Source organism: Hemicordylus capensis, chromosome 5, assembly GCF_027244095.1.
Source record: "Hemicordylus capensis ecotype Gifberg chromosome 5, rHemCap1.1.pri, whole genome shotgun sequence".
Classification (NCBI taxonomy): Eukaryota; Metazoa; Chordata; class Lepidosauria; order Squamata; family Cordylidae; genus Hemicordylus; species Hemicordylus capensis.
This window is the reverse complement of record NC_069661.1, coordinates 13,860,980-13,875,551: the sequence shown is the minus strand read 5'-3', so window position 1 is coordinate 13,875,551 and position 14,572 is coordinate 13,860,980. Positions and strand designations below refer to the sequence as shown.

The 14,572-nt window shown below is 41.4% G+C and overlaps 1 protein-coding gene across 6 annotated transcripts in view; it reads left to right on the top strand.

Moving 5' to 3' along the window:
* LOC128326182 (cilia- and flagella-associated protein 69-like) overlaps positions 1–13,867 on the top strand; it is a 59,586-nt gene extending 45,719 nt beyond the window's left edge. For all 6 annotated transcript variants that reach the window (XM_053252556.1, XM_053252553.1, XM_053252552.1 and 3 more), the window contains 7 exons: positions 2,105–2,297; positions 5,124–5,261; positions 9,879–9,955; positions 11,045–11,242; positions 11,605–11,691; positions 12,267–12,371; positions 13,498–13,867. In XM_053252556.1, the coding sequence (XP_053108531.1) occupies positions 2,105–2,297; positions 5,124–5,261; positions 9,879–9,955; positions 11,045–11,242; positions 11,605–11,691; positions 12,267–12,371; positions 13,498–13,674 (975 nt within the window). In that variant the 3' untranslated portion in view covers positions 13,675–13,867. The remainder of the gene's footprint in view (positions 1–2,104; positions 2,298–5,123; positions 5,262–9,878; positions 9,956–11,044; positions 11,243–11,604; positions 11,692–12,266; positions 12,372–13,497) is intronic.
* Positions 13,868–14,572: the final 705 nt, after the last annotated feature.

Sequence of the window (14,572 nt, the reverse complement as noted above, 5' to 3'; positions counted from 1 at the left end):
TTTCCCCAACCTCATTTCAATGGCAGTCCAGCTGCCCACACAACTGCACAGTGGGGTAGGAGGGCATGCATGTGCCCTTCTACCTCATTTTTAGCCTGGGTAAAAAAACCCGGGGTACCTGGCTGAGGAGCACCAGGATCAGGACTGATCCCAGAGGTTCTCACAAGCAGCTCTACCTGGGTAGGGCTGTACTAGCTCAGGTAGAGCTGGTCATGAGAACCTCAAGTTGTACAATATCAGGTATTTTCTTACTCTGTGTCAAAATAATCCAGAATACGTATATAAACTGTAAAATTGTAAAACTGCTTCAAGAGCTTAAATTGAAATATGCAAACCAATTGAATCAAATGCTTGTGTAATGAATAGGGACTAGTGAATGGTGGATTTAAGCCTAGCCTTTGTCTCAGAGCAAGTCCACATGGGGGAAAGAAAAATGATGATTATTTCCTTCCATGTTTGCTCAGCAAAGGCTGTCCCTCTGGTAATCGCTGCCACCACACCCAAATTATTAGAGTCCCCGCCCCCCTCCAGCCCTGGATTTGGGTAAATGTCCAGGGAACCTTCCTCCTCATTTACCAATGGAAAAATACAAAAACCTCCCATGTGCAGCCTACATGTGGTTAGAAAACTTGGTAGTGTGTTGCTGAGCAATCAAACTTGAGGCATGTTTGCACCAAAGTAAAACCTCTTTCCACCCACCCCCTTTCCTCCACTCAAAGAGGCTGGTTAAAATGGTAAAGGACCAAAAAAACCAAACCAAACCAAACAAAAATCTCTTTATTCAAAATACTACAGACTGCTTCAGTCTGAGGCTCTCTCTCAGCTTCAGTTACAGGTAACAGCAAACACTCTTACAAGATTACTTCCAAAGAACACTCCACTGATATCTGGAGTGGCACATTTTAAAGATCTTGGTTACCCAGCTGCAAAGATAATTCAAAAAGCACCCCCAGTTGCCAGGGACCTTTAAAAGCACCTTTACAGGGTACAAAGACTTCTACAGAGCCCTAGGTGGATAAAAGGGCTCAGGCTAGATTTTCTTAGAAGGTTACGTGTTTGGTTAAGAAGGTTACGTTACAAAATAAAACACAATAGACCAATTGTAAGGACTTGCAAAGCACTAAAATAAAGAAATCTGACACCAGCTACCTAACAGATGGTTCCCTGGATAAACCTTTCAGAAAGCCCAGAAGCCCTGGCTTCCTTCCCCCTTGAAACTCACTCCAAAGTCCAGGAGAAAATTCAAGCTTCCTGCAATCCTGTCTCCCACGGATCTGCAGATGTCCTTCCGTGAGAAAATTCTTCAGGCTAGCTTTTGTGACCATGAGGCAGCCAAAGCTCCATGGCTGTCTCCACTAAGCATTCTGCCCATTCTCTCTCATCTCCTTCCTGGCTCCAACTGAATGAAAACAAAGAACCTCTTTACTTCCTGCCTTAAGGCCTCTCTAGGTCCCGGTCACTGTGTGCAGAGTGGCTGATCCCTAGAGGTCACTGCCTGACAGACAGGACAGGGTTCACTTCCGGTTAACTCTTTAGGGTAACAAAGAGCCAGATTGCTACAGCTTCTTAAGATTATCTGCACATTTCAAAACATGTTTCTATAATTATATCTTTTATCTAAAGGCGACACCAATATTCTCAGATACTTAAATTCTGCACCTGATAACAAATTCCATGCAAAATGCCATATTGTGATATTGAACTATGTAATACCATACATCTTTGACTTGTTTTATTATTTAGACATTTTCCAGTTAATTTCAATACATTGTGTCTAGAGAAAGTTAGTCATAACAAAGCACCATTGAAACCAATGAGAGAGTTAGTTATGACTAACTTGTCCCATTAATTTTAATGAGACTTGGTGTTGACTAACTTTCTTTGGATGCATTTGTTACAAATCTGAAGCCTTTACACTCTGTCTATAAAACATGTGTATCATTAATTCATTGCAATATAGCAAATTTGCATCCTTGTGTACACATCAGTCGAATAGATCAGGGTACTAGCTTTCCAGTTTTTGTCAGTTATAATAATTATGAAGATATGATTCCTTAGGGACTTGTAATCATTGCAATTATTTCCTTGTTTTTCTTCTGCAAAGTTAAATGAAGCGAATGTATGCAATCTGATTCTTGGAATATTAGTCGAGTTTTGTGACAACCCTAAAACTGTTTCTCATATCAATGTCTGGCGAGGGGAAAAAGACCAAACTGCAGCTAATCTATTAATAAATTTGTGGAGGCAAGAAGAGGAGGAGATGGGAGTGAAACATGATAAACTCGGGAGAATTGCTGGTAAGTATTCAGTTATAGATTATTTTATATCATAAATAACCTGCTTTTCCCCCAAAGTGAGGTAAACACCAACAATATTTAATCCTACACAAGTCTTTTGTTGTTGTTAGAAATTCCTTTATAGTTACTACTTTGAAGAACTAGGCAATTCCAAGATTAATGGAATCAGGCATGTTGCCACTTTTTCAATGAATGTAGCCTTAAGCAAATGTTCAAATGCATACTACTGTATATATAGCCACCAACAAGAGAACATCTTTTACTATAAGTCCGTATTTTTAACAAAACTCTTAAATATTATAGATAATTTCTGAAATGTGCAGAATACATAACGGAATCAGAAATTATGTTTAAAAATTCTGGTTCTGTTATCTACGTACTTCATATATTTCAGGCACTATAATATTTAAAGATTTTATAAAAAATATGGTCTTATAGTAGGAAACGTTCTCTTGACAGTGAGTATATATAATACCAACCTGAAAATTGCTTATGCTTGCAGTCATTGAAATTATGGTAACATGCCTAATTCTGTTACCCTTGGAATTTTCCAGATACAGGTACATTGATAACAAAAATGTAAGGGGGAAAAGTAAATCTAGCAATAGGTTCAGCTGCTTTGATGAGTTTGTAACCTTGTGAATACCAGAGAACGTTCTTCTGGCAGAATCAGGGCTTTTCCTCATCTTTTAAAGAGAGGAATGCTTTTATAAATGAGATACACCTATATCTGAAGATGCTTGTCAAATGTGAAAATTCAGTTTTTCTCTCAAAGATAGTATTGGTGTAGTAATTTATATATATATTATATATCATTATACAAGATGGGTTCATGGAAGCACATCAGCTTTTAAAAAATTAATTCAGAACTGATGGGAGAAGTCTTTGCTTTGTTATTAGTTTTACCACTAGATGGTGTTTGTTTCATCAACTGCAGTAGTACATCTATTGTGAGTTATCTGTATTTCTTAATTAGGTCAGCTTTGCCTGGTAAATCTGCCTCATAAAATTCAGCTGTTACGCATTTTGCCCTAAACATGATCAGTTTCCTAGAAAATAAGATTTTGTACATACAAAGTTAAATAATGGAATAAAATTATATTCGGTACAGAGTTTATCACAGTAGTAAAATTTATATAATTCTTGATTCCAAAGGATCTAGGTGATTTACAGAAACATTTTACATTAGATTTATATCCCACCATTCAGCTTCAGAAAGCAATCAAGATGGCTTGCAATTTAAAATATAAACTACATTGCTATAATGTAATAAGCTGTCTGCTGAGGCATTCCTGATAAACACTGCATAAGCGTCCGCAAGGGAGGCAACATTCAACAACCTTCCCTTTCCCTGGAAGCCCTCTGTGCCACTTGAAAATATGTCCTTTAGAGCTATGTGACCCTTAGGGACATATTATCAAATGGCACAGAGCACTTCCAAAGGGGAGCTTGTCAAAATTGCCCACACACATACAGGTCTACGTGCTACATTAGTTGAACTCCTAAGCAGCACCAGTGCATTTCACATAGCAGTGGCACTTTGTTAGTTTGTATTGCAGCCTTTATAATTCTGAAAAATATGAATATAACTCTTCAGAGCCAATAGAAAATACATATACACATTGAAATGTACATAAATACTAGAACACATGATCTAGTAGTTGGATTGTTAATTGCAAGTAGTTGTAGCTGTTATTACTAAGCAATGTAGAGAGTTATGGTGGCGGGGGTGGGTGGGTTATTGTCTTTTAGAACATCATAACCCCCAACTGTCTCTCTAAAAATAAGTAATGCACTTTTAAAATGGCTAATCAGGGTTAGGGTTAGGGTTAGTCAGATAGTAGTTAGCCTAACCAGCAAAGGACCAGATTTATCACAGATGTTCATGACTATATAGTATTTAATGTCTCCATATATTTCAGTATATACAGGCCTGGCATAAGGGAACATTAAGCTTGGGCATTATTGGGGATCAGGGCCATCAGAAAGCCCATGGCCAACCCTTGAGACCCTGCCCAGTGTGATTTTTTTCTGTGGTGGTGGCAGAAGCAGTGGCACAACTCTCTTGGCTGAAAGAATCATTGTCAGTGCCTTCAACCCTTTCTATCTCTATCCTTCCTTCAGAGGCTCCTGTGATGACACACAGCTTATTTGTAGTTGGGTCAGGAGAGGAAGAGATGGTGATACAGTTACTTTCTTAGCTGACCAAGTCACTCTGTTGTTGAATCTCTTCCAGGTGCCTATATTCAAAATGGTGCCACCACTCCAGTCACAAATGTTAAAATAAATTTTAAACAATGTAACTCTTTCTGTGTGAATGTGTGCGTGTGTGCGTGTATAGTGGTTTGCAAATAAGACAAATAAATAGATAATAGTAGCATTAAAGAGGAGCATTCACTGCTACAGCTACCTACCACGTCCTGATTAGTCCCACTTTGGGCCCAAGCAAGCTTAGTGGACCACAGTGTCAACAGACACTTCTCAGTTTCAGCACCACCATCCGCAACAGCACTCTTTTATATTTTCCAGATACAACCCCCCCCCCCACTAGACTGGCAGGGCACCTGGGAAATCTAAAACAGCATCACTGCAGATGAGCGGCCGAAATGAGAAAGAGCTACCACTGTTGCTGTCCACTTGCTAGTGAGCTTGCCAGAACCCAAGGGGAGGACCTGCAAAGGACTTTGCCCCAGAGCCAACCAAAATCTGGCACCGATATGACAGATAACTGACAGAAAATATACTGTAAAAACCATTAACATTTGTGAATATCTGATGATAGGTCAAACCTAAGACCTGTACACTTTTTCTTCTTCTATCCTGTAGATATTAAAAGACCATTAGTTGGCCACTTCCAAAAACAACAAGAAATTATTCGAATGCCTGCCACTTGTCCCACTGTTGCTGTCATGGATGTTGCTGAAAATATGAGAGCAAAGATTTATTGTTTAATATGTAAACTAGGTAAGGCCACAAATTGCTTTTCTGTATTTTGTAATAACCCTTCCACGTAATCTAGTTTGGCCATGATCTCATGATGAGAAGATTCCCAGTTAAATAATTTAATAGTGAGCAAGACCCACCCAATCCGCAAAGCGTATCATGAGAACCTGAATTTTCTGGCTGTCCCGGTTAAATCGCTGTGGTTAATCAACATTTAACCAGCAATTTAACTAGAATAGCCCAGAAACCCTCTCCAGATTATCACAACAATGTGCACCAAAGGAGCACATGTGGCTCACTGATCACAATTAACTCTTTAACTGTGATCCTTCTCATTACGAGAGCATGGCCTTTGTGCCATAGTAGATTATTTGACTAAAACAGTCAGATAAGTTCTTTTTCATGAGCTCTTCTCTGAAATCCATTCAGGTCTTCCATTAGCTGGTGACTTTTAAAAGAAGCAAACTAAATATTACATCTTATCTCCTCATTATTCTGTTCTTGTCAATCTCTTTTGAAGCATTGTATGCCCATTTCTGTTTTCTACTAATGTGGTTATAATTAGAAATTTTGCCAACACAAATCCTTGGTGGGGAGAAATTACCAGCAGTAGTAGTAGCTGAAACATACTGCTCATTTAGGGGGCAGTTTTCAGCATAAAAGCAAGAGTGTGGGGCAGGTGAACCTCCCTCTCATAGTCACAACTGGGATTTCCCCCTCCCTCGAGTGTGTTTGAGGGGAAAAGCGATTTCCAGATGCATTCATGATTTTCATGCATTCTGATGAATGTCTGGTTCAGGGTTGCACAACTTCAGCCATCCAGCTGTTGTTGGAATACAACTCTCATCATCGTCAGCCACAGTGGCCAAAAGTAAGGAATGATGGGAGATGTAGTCCAACAACAGTTGGGGGGCCAAAGTTGTATAGCTTGAGCCTAAAAATACTAGGGATGTGCATGGAACCAGCAATGGCTGGTTCGGTGATGTGTGTCGGGGGGTTGCATTTAAGGCACGGGGAGGGTGCTCTCACCTCCCCCGCCACATTTCCCTTACCGGCACTGCTTCAAAAACCGGTCCTGTGGGGCAGCTCTTGCTGTCCCGGTGCATGCCAGACCAGAAATGTCTGGTGTGTGCACATATATGACATGTACACATGTGCCGGCCTCTTCCAGTCTGATGCACACCGGGGTGGCAGGAGGATATACAGCCATCCAGCGGGACTGGTTTTTGAAGCAGCACCAGTGCGGAAAACATGGCATAGGAGGTAAGAATACCCTTCCCACGCCTTAAAGGCACCCCATCACCACCAAACCGGCTCAGACATTGGTCTCTTGAACCGGTTCAGTGGTCTGTACATAGACAGCTGAACCAGTTCGTGCACACCTCTAAAAATGCACAGGTCTAGTTTGGGCCTAAAAATACAGAAGTACAAAAAAGTATATCTTAGAGCTACTTTTACTCAGACTTGTCAATAGGGCTGTCTACGGCTGGTCTTAAAGATGCTTCTGCCATTTTAATAATGGTAGTTTTAGCAAGTGCATTTTCTTCTGCCACTGCAGCAATATGAAGGGGGAAATTCATTTCTTCTTGTCAACTAGCTCTTAAGGACATCTAAGCCAGTAGCTACCAATCCTCTAGCTGGGATAACTTATTTTATTTATTTATTTATCAAATTTGTACATCACCCCAAACTTTCATCTCTGGGGGTTAACAATAGCATAAAACAAGTTAAAAACACATACAAACACTTTAAACAATTTAACAATTAAAAAAACCCCAGAGATTAAAACCTATTTTTTTTTTTAAAAAAGCTGAGAAAGTTTGGGTGAAAAGATGGGTTTTCAGATGTTTTTTGGAAATTGCCAGAGATGAGGAGGATTGTATCTCAGCAGTGAGCACATTTCACAATCTCGGGGCAGCGATCGAGAAGGCCTGTCTCTGTGTAGCCACCAAACAAGTTGGCAGTAACTGGAGATGGACCTCCTCAGATGACCTCACTGGGCGGTGGGGCTTGTAGTGGAGAAGACTCTCTCTTAAATACTCAGGACCTAAGCCATTTAGGGCTTTATGAGTTATAACTAGTACTTTGTATTTTGTCCGGAAACCTATTGGCAGCCAGTGTAGTGGCATCAGCAGAGGAGCAATGTGGCCTCTCTGAGATGACCCAGAGACCAAACTGGCTGCTGCATTCTGAACCAACTGAAGTTTCCGGACTATATGCAAAGGCAGCCCCACATAGAGTGCATTACAGAAGTCAAGTCTGGAGGTTACCAACAAATGTTCCACTGTTTTGAGGTGATGGATCTCGAGAAATGGGCACAGCTGGTGTATCAGCCAGAGCTGCAAGAAAGTACCCCGGCCACTGCCTCAACCTGAGAAACCAGGCAGAGTACTCCCAGATCTCGAACCTCTTCCTTTTGGGGAAGTGTGACCCCATCTAGAACAGGTAGATCAAAATCATTTCTAGAGTTCTGACCCCGCACAATAAGTACCTCCGTCTTATCTGGATGCAGCTTCAGTTTATTCTCCCTCATCCAGCCCATTACTGCTTCCAGGCAGGCATTTAGGGAGGATATGCCAGCTCTTGAAGAAGTTGACATGGAGAAGTAGATCTGTGTGTCATCAGCATACTGGTAATATCCGGCTCCAAATCCCCTGATGATCTCTCCCAGCAGTTTCATGTAGATGTTAAAAAGCATTGGAGAAAGTATGGAGCCTTGAGGGACACCACACAAAGCTCAGATTTAGAAGAGCAACAATCTCCAATCGACACCATCTGGAATCTGTCCAAGAAGTAGTAGCGGAACCACTGTAAAACAGTGCCTCCCACCCCCAACACCCTCAGACGTTCCAGAAGGATACTATGGTCGATAGTATCGAAAGCCTGCGAGAGATCCAAAAGGACCAACAGAGTCACACTTCCTCTGTCGATTCTCCATTAGTGATCATCCATCAGGCAGACCAAGGCAGTCTCCATGCCATAGCCCGCCCAAGAACCACTTTGAAATGGGTCTAGATAATCAGTTTTCTCCAAGACCGCCTAGAGCTGAGAGGCCACAACCTTCTGGGAGGTTGGAAACAGGCCTATAATTGCTCAACTCTGAGGGATCTTTTGTAGGCTTCTTTAGAAGAGTTCTAATGATTGCCTCCTTAAGACAAGGAGGCATCCTGCCCTCCCTCAGAGAAGCATTTATGCTTTCCACCAGGCTGTCTACAACAGCCTCCCTGCTAGATAGAACAAGCCATGTGGGACCATGGTCAAGAGAACAAGTGGTAGACCTCACCGCTCCAAGCAGCTTGTCCACATCCTCAGGAGTCACAAACTGAAACCGATCCAGTTGAATCACATAAGAGGAGTTGTTGGCCACCTCCAGTTCAGACACCAAATTAATTGTGGAGTCTCCATCTAGGTCAGCCCAAATCCAAGAGATTTTATCTGCGAAAAAATCTTTAAACACATTGCAGCGGGTAACTGATTACTCCAAATTCTAGTTCGGGGGGGGCGGGGGCAGATACTAGTCCCCTCACAACTTTGAACAACTCAGATGGACATGAAATCACAGAGGCAATACAGACAGAAAAGAACCACCTCTTTGCTGCACGTATTGCCTGAGCATAGATCTTTAAATGTGCTCTATGTTGCAGTCTGTCGGATTCAAGTAGAGTCTTTCTCCACTTGCTCTCCAGTCACCTACCTTGCTGCTTCAGCCCCCGCAGATCTTCTGTATACCAAGGGGCCAATTTTGAAGTGGGTCGGAGGGGACGCTTGGGAGCAATCATGTCTACTGCCCTGGTGAGCAAGTTGTTCCAATTCTTAACCAGGGCAACAACAGGATCACCAGCAAAGCCAACACTGAATCCCTCCAAGGCTCCTTAGAATCTTACTGGATCCAATAACCTCTTCGGGCGGACCATTCTAATAGGCCCCTCGCTCCTGTGGAGGTGGGAAGTGGTTGTAAGTCCAACTTTAACCAGATGGTGGTCCGTCCATGACAATGGGGAAATCACAGGAGTCCCCACCCATGGAACACCACCCTGATCAGTGTAAAAGACCAGATCAAGCGTGTGACCCGCAATATGTGTCGGTCCAGAGACCACTTGGGATAGGCCCATAGTTGTCATGGCCGCTATGAACTCCTGAGCTGCCCTGGACAGATTGGTCCCGAAATGAACATTGAAGTCCCCCAGCACCAAGAGTTTGGGAGACTCCAACGCGAATTCCATGACCAAGTCCGTGAGCTCAGTAAGGGATTCCGCTGGGCAGCGGGGCATTTGGTACACCAACAGAAGTTCCAATCTATCCCTGGTCCCCAAACTTAAGTACACACATTCAATATGGTCTGATACCCTAACAGGGACACTGGTAATGGAGATGTTATCCTTAAGACCACAGCCACTCCACCTCCCTGCCCACATCCCCTCACCTGCTCCTCTACAAATATCCTGGACAGAGAAGCTGGGACCAAATTGGACCACTATCCTCTCCCAACCAAGTCTCAGTAATACATACCAGGTCAGCCCCTTCATCCATGACCAAAGGTTTGTTAATGTGTACATTTCAAAACTACCTTGTGACAATGTAAATCTTAATAAATAAATGAAATTTCTTTAAGGGTAAACTATTGATACCTTGTTTTAGGTTTTGAAAATTTGCCTGGTCTCTCTGCGAAAGATTTTGTTACACTTGCTATAATATGTAGATACCTGGACTTTAAGGTAAGTATAGTTTAAAATTCAGTTTGATCTCTGTAGGGATCCATGGCCACTCACAACTGGGTCTTTTGCACCTGCTCAGGAGGACCTTGGAAGAATTCTTTAGCTCCATTTAGGCGCTCACTGGCCCTTTAAGGTGCAGTTAAATCAGAGCTTACAAAGTAGGCTGTAGAGCGCCTCCCTCTTCAGTTCCTTCTTGTCCACTGCTTGCATCGCCTCAGGAAGGTTCTGTTCCAGTTATTCCCTCTGAGAAACATTGTGCTTTTTTGATTACTTTGGTTTGACTTGGACTGCTTCTGATTATTCTAACTCTATCTGAACTAATTTGCTTGATATAGCTGGTTTCTGACTTGGAATGTTTTCTGGACTTGGCTTGTCTTTTCCCTCTGTTTTTGGCTTTTTATGTTCTTCTTTCTTTTTTCTGTGTATCTTGCACATTGGCCTTCAGCTGTAGATCAGGTTGTGGACCTTTAGATTACCTTTAAACTCCACTAAGAGAAATAGAAGTTTAGACACAGAATTGATGCTGGCTTTAGCCTGACCTGCATCAGGTGACTAATATGTGTCAGTAAGAAGGGTATCATCATAGCAAGTGTAAGCTAGAACGACCCCCACAAGATCATGTCTGTAGTTAGTAGTGCTGGACTAGAGAATCAATTTCTTTCCTGTTTGACAGTTTTCGTGGGTAACCTTTAAACCAAAATAGAGAAATTACTGTCATAATGAAGAGCTGATATGAACATAATCTGGCATTCTAGTCAACCCACAAAGCTTTTCCAACTGAAAGGATTGCCTACTACTTTATGTCATGAGTCCCAGGATTTCATTTTCCAGTGCAGAACTACAGGGAATAAACCTTTGTCCCTTTATATGTCTAGTCCATATTAGAAGCTGAGGCAAGTACCATGACATTCAACTATTTTTAATGAGTTATCAATTTTAATGTGAAATACCAAAATCCATAAAGTTACAAGGACAGTTCAGGACATATTTTGTGCAACAGCTGGGTTAAAAAAAAATTATGAATAATTATCTCTAATGTACAACAATTATGGCTTCTAAAAGAAATGTATTTATCTGTTTTATATAAAGGTTGGTGAAATCTGGAGTGAAGTTTGTGCTGAGCTTAAAAGAGAACAGTTCAGACCAGTTACTGCTGATCAGGAAGCATTGCAAGTTATTACTGAAGCATTTCAAAATGTTGGAAAGATGGTTGTCTCCCTCCAGAATGAAATGCTGGAAAGCAAGCAATACCAGGAACTTCGGGAGGAAGAAAAAGGCTATGCCAAGGTAAGCAAACAAGCAAATGATGTGTGTGAGGTCTAGTTATTTAGATTTAAATTCCTGGCAACATCTATGAATACAAATTAGTATTTCATTAAAAGCTGGAAAATGTTATGATCTTTCTAGTAGGGTCTCTACTCAGAACACCTGTATTCTCACCTGTGCCAGGGGTGGGGAACCATTGGCAAGTGTGATGTGAGATGCACAATTAGTGGTGCCCGCAGTGCAGCCAAAGCATCTTCTGTATAGACTTGGCCCTGCTCTGAAGTACAAATTATCATTTACAAGCTAAATTATGCCACTGGAATACACATCTGAATTATGAGGGAGAGGTTTTACTGTTCTCCATATTCTCTTTCACATTCTAGATTCAATCTCTCTATAAGCAGAAGGAAATGGTAAATAAATCTTGGGAAAATTTCCTGACCCGGACATCAAATTATGAGGCTCTAAAGGTAAGAATGCCTGAACGCTGCCTGAAAAAGATCAGCAAGCGCACGCTGGCTCCTGGTAGCCTGGGTGGGGGTGTTTGTTCGGGGCTCTTCCAGAGCCTGAGCCATGCCCTCCAGGGGCTTCTTCAGCGGCTCCTACCATTGGCGGCCTGGGTTCTTTGAACCCTTTTGCACAATGGTGGCTATGCCCCTGAGCAGAATTAGAAAAGGCACTTTGAGGATACACTAGATTGCACAAGCAAGGGACGTACCAAACAGATGTCTAAAATATTTCCATAAGGATTCCTTCAGTTTCTGCTACAGGAAATACTCTAAGGTTGTTTTAATCACTTCCATACACAAAGCTTTAATGTATGACATATTTCTTATTTGTTTATATAGTTAATCTTTCTTAATTTTGGCTCAGGATGGGTAAGATAACAGAACAATGTACAGTTTGAACTATCCTTATATGTATCATTGGCACAGTAGGCTATTTCATTAGCAGAAGTTAAAAACCATGATGTAAAAAGAGACATTTGACTGTAATGTGCTCTGTGTCCCTCACTCTGAACAATAACTTTTTGAAATATTTACAGAAAGCAAAAAGACGTCAAGAAAGATCCATTGATGCGTCTAGACCAAAGGAAAGACAACGTAATGCAACATTCCATCCAACTGATATTAAAGGCCTGAACATAACTGTAAGTAATAGTTGGTCATTTTAAATCAAAATTAAAGTAGTAAAAACATGTTACAAATGTATATTTATGGTATATTTAAGGTTGCAAACCCTGAAAATACTATGCAAAACTCTTGTTTTAAATCACCACACAACAAATATTCTATAACCACTGTATTCACACATTATATTACTAGCAGAGCATTTCTCACAAATCATCAGCAAGCTGGGATACTAAAGCCTGATTCTATCATACTGGTGGAAATGTGGGGTTTGGGTACTGTGGTATTCTGCAGTTTCTCCGATAGTTTATTTATAAGGGAAAATAAGCCGCATCTGAACGACAATTTGTATACCAATTAGCGTGAGTGGAAGAAAGCTTGCAGAAGAGGACTTTCCAGCACCCTCCTCAACACTGCAGCCCTCTGCACCTCCCCTTGAAAAGCTAAGGCTACGCCAGAGGTTCTAGTGGCCCTTGGGAACAGGACATGCAGTGCAGGACTGGAGAATTTGCCAAAAAGTGCTGGCACAAGCAGAGCTCATGCTATGTGCCTCCACACTCGCTGGGCCACATGCCATTCTCTTCCCAAGGGCTCCTGGGCCCAGGGGGCTGCAGTGGGGGAGGAGCAGATGGCAAAGTCCCCCTTTGCACACTTCCTTTTGCTTGCACTAGTTTGGACACAACCCAAGATCTATCTTTTTTGCACAGGAACATGTAGGGGAAGACAGTACTTATTTTTGTCAGCCATTACTTACTTCCCTTTATATGCTACACTTTCTCATAATACATGACTGATGCTTTTTCAGTTTCTTCTCAGGCCACGGTTACACAAATACTTCTTTCTGCTCTTTCTAAAAGAAAAAAAATGCTGCCTAATCAAAACGTGAGGCATACATTTATGAAGTGCATTTCTCAGTGCCTTCAGTAACAATGTAAATCTCTAGCAACAAAGAGCATAGGTGTATCAACGAGAAACTGCCTGTTCATAAAGGGCAGTTTATGATGAGTTTCCTTTCAGAAGCTGTTTTGAAAGAAGTGAGAATTTCAGAATGTCTCTCTTTTTGTGACTGATTGGAAAACAGGACTTGTGTTCTGTTTTGTATGGTTTCGTTTTGTCAGAATCCTGAGCAATGTGTTGTTTTTCCAGGTTGCATCTGGTCGCCTAGTAACCGTGGAAAGTACACCTGCTGAACTGACCGGAGGGCCACTGATGGACACAGAGCTTGCACTCAAAAGACTCCCTATTCGTGGAGGAGCCTTAAAAGGGGTCAAAGGAGTTAAAATAATGGATTCGTTTAAAAAAGATTCAGTATCTGTACAATAAACATAGTCCAGTAGTGCTCCAGACAGCACACTCTCTAAATATATTTTAGTGAATTTTTGTACATATTTTGAGCACCTAAATACTGTTTGTCACACTGGTGAAGTGTATCATTACTTTATAGATTAAAAATATTTTTGCTTTAGAAATAATGTAGACATCATGATGCTAATGAATAAATTCAGTGCACTGCAAAGATTGTGTCTAATCATTGTGCAGTTGACCCAATTTGGAGTCTGTTGCCACTGAGCACTAACATAAATACATATAACTATGTGTATTATCGTGACATTTACACTGCCAAACATATGAAGGGAAGAAAACAACCACTCAGGATATAAAGCTAAAGTGGCAACAGTGAGGAGCACAAATGGCGTTCGGAACGAAAACACCTGACTAATTAGAAGTCAGGGATTTCATCTACGGTTTTGGTCCTAAAACCTTCCATCAGCTGGATGGAGGTCGGTATGTGTGCAGGGCTTGGTCCTCCTTCTGGAGGTGTGGGGCCAGGGGGCCCCCAGACCCTGAAAAATCTGGAAAACCCTGGATGAGCACCCGGAGAGACCTATCTGCAATCATCGGACTGAATGGGAAGAGGCATTTCCACCGGCCAGTAATGGACGACCTGCTATAAATCTTTATCCTGCTCTAATAAATCTCTGAGATGACTACAGCTGTAAGTTTTTCAGATCTACTTTTTTTTTACTCTCAACTTTTGCTTATTTTTTGCTATCTTCTATTTTTTTAATCCTTCTATGGGCTTCGCCAGAGAGCTCAGCATTCCAATGCTATCAGCTTTTAGTTTTGCTTTGAAGAATCCTGTAAAAATGTTTGAGGCTACAGCAATTACTTATTTTATCTTGATCTTTAACCTACATGTAATCTGTTGGAGATGATTATG